The sequence below is a fragment of the Salmo salar genome, chromosome 06 (assembly GCF_965601325.2).
Source record: "Salmo salar chromosome 06, fSalSal1, whole genome shotgun sequence".
NCBI classification, from domain to species: domain Eukaryota; kingdom Metazoa; phylum Chordata; class Actinopteri; order Salmoniformes; family Salmonidae; genus Salmo; species Salmo salar.
In genome coordinates, this window is record NC_138296.1 from 40,603,909 (window position 1) to 40,610,000 (window position 6,092).

Below are 6,092 nucleotides of genomic sequence, written 5' to 3' on the forward strand. Positions count from 1 at the left end.
CAAAGGTCAAAAAGCTTGGCTGTTGGCTTGGCTGTTGATGTTAAAAAAGAATGTTTTGGAAACAAATCATGCATGCTCTTGTAAACAGTTCCACAGGCCATGAGTCACTCCTCCTTCTCTTCTCCTCTGCCCTTCCCTCCTTTTTCTCTTTGACTCCTTTCTCCATCCTCATCCACTTTCTCTCTCTCTCTCTCTCTCTCTCTCTCTCTTTCTCTCTCTCTCTCTCTCTCTCTCGCTACTGCCAGTGGTCTGTTGCTGCTAGAGAAATGGTGAGCAGTGAGATAAGGAGAGAGAAAGAGAGCACACGCTTGAAGCAGGGGAGGTGAAGAAAGTAAAGGAGAAAAGAACAGGCAGAGAAAGCAAAGAAAGGGAGAGAGAAAGATTAGGAAACGGAGCAGCGGACCGACCGGCGTCGGTATGTCCTCCAGGTGGTGTGGGTGTGAGTGAGACATCAGGCAGACACCCGGGCAGAGTGGCAGCCACAGTGTCCCTGAGGGGCCTGGTCGGCGAGGACAAGTACAGCGAGGCAGGAGGAGGACACACAGGGAAAGTATATGAACTCAGACAGAGCGATAGAGAGTGAGAGCTGAGCTAGTGAAATATCAGAAGCCCTCTCCTGAGAGTGGCCCTGTTCAGATAGCTGATAGCTGAGAGAGAGGCTGTGGGTTACAGCTGCACCGCCGCCCTTCAGTGACAGAATAAACAAAAACAAACCTACACAGGAAGAACAAACTGCTGAGAAACAGGGAACAAAGTGGTGTGGAGGTGAACACAAGATGTGAGCAAACGCAGCAGTACTCCAGGGCTTCAGGATCAAAGCTCGAAGACTTCAACTGAACGTGGACTCTGAGGATTGGGACCAGGAATAAAACTACAGGATTAGGGTCTGTTATCAAGGGCTTTCTGACTGGCAGGATTGTGTGCTGGTGTGTGCAGGAGAACTCTCTTTGTCTGGGACGTGAGCTGTGCTACTGAACCGTGGAACAAGGCGGGGGGTGGGGAGCGTAGGAGGGAGAGCGACTGACAGACCGATTGGGAGGTTGAAGTGTTGGCAGTAGCAGACAAAGTTTGATAGACAGAGTATTTTCTGGCGGGAGGGAGGGAGGGAGAGAAGAAGAGAGAGAGAGAGAGAGAGAGAGAGAGAGAGAGAAGAAGAGGGAGAGAGGGATGGTGGTTTCTTCCGTCAGTCCTCTCCGTCGTGCCCAGAGCTTCCAGAGATGAGTCAGAGGAAACTGACACGACAGATGAATCTGTGGGAGACCCCCGAGGGGTTGACCACGCCCAGCCTGACCCCCACCTCTCCCTACGTCTCCTCCGCTAACTCACCTGTGTCCCCTGATCAAGACCACACTCGAGGACATGGGAATTCTGTGTTTTTCCGCCGTATGAAGCTCAACCGCAGTATAGAGCGCAGACGGTCGTCTCAGTCCCACCTTCCTCTCAGGTATTCATGGTGTTCAAGTAGCCATGCCCATTATCAGGCCCTGTGATGTGTGTGTGTGTGTGTGTGTGTGTGTGTGTGTGTGTGTGTGTGTGTGTGTGTGTGTGTGTGTGTGTGTGTGTGTGTGTGTGTGTGTGTGTGTGTGTGTGTGTGTGCTTGCGCGTGTTTGGTTCCATAAAGAGAAACCCCCCTCTAAACCTAAGAAGTATGTTTCTGTGTACACTTTGGCTAAACTCTCACTAAGCTTCTGTTTGACTGGATCTCTTTGAGATTACTCCTAATCTTGTGTTTGGGGTCATGTGGTTGTCTGTAATGCTAGATTGGTATGGTGCTCTTGTGTATATATGCAGATCAGCTGTCCTGGGCTGAACTATTGTTAATACATGTCTGTCTCTCCTTCAACACGGAATGTATTTTATTTTTTGGTGGGGTGGAGCAGCTTTAATATTGCAGATAAATTGTAGCTTCCATCAAAGTTATTGTCTGCATCATTTCCAATCCCCCACATACACTGCTCAAAAAAATAAAGGGAACACTTAAACAACACAATGTAACTCCAAGTCAATCACACTTCTGTGAAATCAAACTGTCCTCTTAGGAAGCAACACTGATTGACAATACATTTCACATGCTGTTGTGCAAATGGAATAGACAACAGGTGGAAATTATAGGCAATAAGCAAGACACCCCAGTAAAGGAGTGGTTCTGCAGATGGTGACCACAGACCACTTCTCAGTTCCTATGCTTCCTGGCTGATGTTTTGGTCACTTTTGAATGCTGGCGGTGCTTTCACTCTAGTGGTAGCATGAGACGGAGTCTACAACCCACACAAGTGGCTCAGGTAGTGCAGCTCATCCAGGATGGCACATCAATGCGAGCTGTGGCAAGAAGGTTTGCTGTGTCTGTCAACGTAGTGTCCAGAGCATGGAGGCGCTACCAGGAGACAGGCCAGTACATCAGGAGACGTGGAGGAGGCCGTAGGAGAGCAACAACCCAGCAGCAGGACCGCTACCTCCGCCTCTGTGCAATGAGGAGCAGGAGGAGCACTGCCAGAGCCCTGCAAAATGACCTCCAGCAGGCCACAAATGTGCATGTGTCTGCTCAAACGGTCAGAAACAGACTCCATGAGGGTGGTATGAGGGCCCGACGTCCACAGGTGGGGGTTGTGCTTACAGCCCAACACCGTGCAGGACGTTTGGCATTTGCCAGAGAACACCAAGATTGGCAAATTCGGCACTGGCGCCCTGTGCTCTTCACTGTTGAAAGCAGGTTCACACTGAGCACATGTGACAGACGTGACAGAGTCTGGAGACGTCGTGGAGAACATTCTGCTGCCTGCAACATCCTCCAGCATGACCGGTTTGGCGGTGGGTCAGTCATGGTGTGGGGTGGCATTTCTTTGGGGGGCCGCACAGACCTCCATGTGCTCGCCAGAGGTAGCCTGACTGCCATTAGGTACCGAGATGAGATCCTCAGACCCCTTGTGAGACCATATGCTGGTGCGGTTGGCCCTGGGTTCCTCCTAATGCAAGACAATACTAGACCTCATGTGGCTGGAGTGTGTCAGCAGTTCTTGCAAGAGGAAGGCATTGATGCTATGGACTGGCCCGCCCGTTCCCCAGGCCTGAATCCAATTGAGCACATCTGGGACATCATGTCTCGCTCCATCCACCAACGCCACGTTGCACCACAGACTGTCCAGGAGTTGGCGGATGCTTTAGTCCAGGTCTGGGAGGAGATCCCTCAGGAGACCATCCGCCACCTCATCAGGAGCATGCCCAGGCGTTGTAGGGAGGTCATACAGGCACGTGGAGGCCACACACACTACTGAGACTCATTTTGACTTGTTTTAAGGACATTACATCAAAGTTGGATCAGCCTGTAGTGTGGTTCTCCACTTTAATTTTGAGTGTGACTCCAAATCCAGACCTCCATGGGTTGATAAATTGGATTTCCATTGATTATTTTTGTGTGATTTTGTTGTCAGCACATTCAACTATGTAAAGAAAAAAGTATTTAATAAGATTATTTCTTTCATTCAGATCTAGGATGTGTTATTTTAGTGTTCCCTTTATTTTTTTGAGCAGTGTATATTGTTTTAAATATCTCAATATCAATTCATTCCTGGGAAACAATAAGTACCTTGGTGAGATTGTTTTAAGTTAAAATGGTCAAAAAGATACAAAAATAGCTACTTTGCAAAGAGTAATTTCTCAAGCAAGAATTTTGCTAGGACTGTCTGTCTGGGAGTGGTCTGAGTGGGGAGGGGAATACTAGGTGTTATTGGCAAAGAGGTTTGGAACTCTCTTTCTCATTGGTCTGTTACCTAATTTGCAGTCTGGTGATGTCACCAGGCAGGTCAAAACTTCTTCCCACCTATAGTTGCAAAATTCCAGGAACATTCAATACATTCAGTGATTTTCCCAAAATAGAGGTTGGAGGTTTCCCGGAATCAGGAGAGAATCAGCATGAAATCCAGACTCCTCACACAGGCAGTTTCAGGCTGTCTTTTTAAACAACTCTTACACTAAAATGGCATTATCATCATTTCTAACAAATTCACAGATTTATTCCAACCTCTTAGTGTGTAAATATGTATAAAACACAGGAAAATACCTTTAATGAAGCATTGATCCAGACAACTTCCCTGTCTCTCTCACTTTGTCTTTCAGTTTTGACTCAGAGAATGGTCCGTCGGCCGGCCGCAGCCCCATGGATTCGCAGGCGAGTCCTGTGCTGGGGCTGCACCCCTCCTTTACCACAGAGGGGTGCAGGAGTCGCGGGGAGCGCAGGGAGTCCTTCCTGTACCGATCAGACTCCGACTATGACATGTCCCCCAAGACCATGTCACGCAACTCCTCCATCAACAGCGAGGGGTGAGTATCAAACCTGGGCGGGGTTTGAACTTATAAGACTATTCCATTGGTTCCATTGCATCAGGCAAACTCAATCAAGCCCAGCTAAAGTACTGTGCTAATTGAACCCTGGTTTGGTGAGTAGGTACCCCCTTACAATCTCCACTTCCTGTGTTCATCACATGCCATCAAAACCACCTTGGCTAATCCACATGGTTAAAACCCCTCTGAGTGAAAGTAGCCTCACTGACACTCCAGATTGCTGCAACACTATACATTACTCACTATACAATCACAATCAGCCGACTTGGCATTTATGATTATTATGATTATGGCAGTATTATGCTAATGTTCATACTAAAATCTTTTTCGCTTCACAGCGGTGTAATTTGTCTTGGTCTGCTTCCATTTCAGAAAGATGCTTTTTGGTCAGAACCAAAAATATTTTCTTTAGATTCAGAAGGGCTATGGAAACCATTGATTCACAAATATATATCCGGTATCTGCTAATGTAAACTGTCATAGAGGTTACACTTCAGCGATAGCTCTCAATCTGTCCTGCTGACTTTACTGTCATCTCCTTCCTTTGTTCATTTTCTATCTCTCTTTCTACAGGCATGCAGAAGATCTCATAGTCACCCCTTTTGCTCAGGTAAGCACCAGCTCAGCAGTTTGTTGATGAAGTAGCGAACACTTCAGCCTTCCTGCCTAAAGACAGAACATGCAGTAAAGAACTTGAAAGGGGCTAAACTGAATATGTAGTGAATTTGTCTCGCTCCGCTCTCTGCCCCTCTCCCCGCCGCCCCCACCACCCACCGTCCGTCCGTCCCCCAGGTGTTGGCCAGTCTACGAACTGTAAGAAGCAACTTCACCATCCTCGCCAATGTCACGACACCCACTAACAAGTCAGTAGCATTCCGTCAGCCACGTTACCCTTTCAACCCCTCTTAATGTGGTCACATCTCTCTTCTCTATCGAAGCATGAATTATATCTTCCCACTGTTTCTATATTGTAACTGTGCAGTCCTTATTCTCACTGGAATATGAAGAGTTTATTTCCAAAACACTATATCAACCAATTTTTCACATTTGTGTTTTTTTCTCATCAGGAATGATTAATTGTGGGTACCTTCATGTGTGTGGAAAATATTACTGTTCTCAGATGTTTCCTTAATAGTTTTTAGATGTGTATGAAAATGTTTTTTTTTTTGCAAAACGCTATATATCCATTGTTTAGCTGGAATGGAATGTTCGTGCCCTGTATATTTGACTGTGATATGTGGTTGTCTCACCTAGCTACTGGGTCTTAAGATGAATGCCTTACTATAAGTCGCTCTGGATAAGAGCACCTGCCAAATGACTCAAATGTTAAATGTAAATGTTTTATATACAGATATCATATTACTGTATTGAATTATTATAATAGTTATTTTTTATTATATTGATGTCAGAAATGTATCATTAGTACATTTCCTTATAAAAAAATGTAGTTATTTGTTACATTTGACTGTGTAAAACCAAACAGTACTCCTTATTTCTCTGAGAATGAGGCGGATATATAGAATTTTGCAACAAAAAATAGATTATTATTTGTCTCTCTGAAATGAAACAATCAAGTGATAGATTGAAACAAATACATGTCTGTCATTGAACAACCAAATGCCATGATTAGATAGTGAAAAACACCAATCTGTTTCATAATTTCGGTAAACAATAACAATTCATTTACCAACATTTCTGAAAATTGATATTTAGTGTTTTTGAATGAAACTCTTCATATGTAGTTTTAGTAAATA

The 6,092-nt window shown here is 45.5% G+C and overlaps 1 protein-coding gene across 1 annotated transcript in view; it reads left to right on the plus strand.

Moving 5' to 3' along the window:
• The first annotated feature begins 267 nt into the window (after nt 1-267).
• Nucleotides 268-6,092, plus strand: part of pde4a (phosphodiesterase 4A, cAMP-specific) — a 32,322-nt gene continuing 26,497 nt past the window's right edge. The window contains exons 1-4 of the mRNA XM_014203951.3: nt 268-1,444; nt 4,114-4,317; nt 4,912-4,948; nt 5,131-5,201. Of these exons, the coding sequence (XP_014059426.1) occupies nt 1,218-1,444; nt 4,114-4,317; nt 4,912-4,948; nt 5,131-5,201 (539 nt within the window). The 5' untranslated portion in view covers nt 268-1,217. The remainder of the gene's footprint in view (nt 1,445-4,113; nt 4,318-4,911; nt 4,949-5,130; nt 5,202-6,092) is intronic.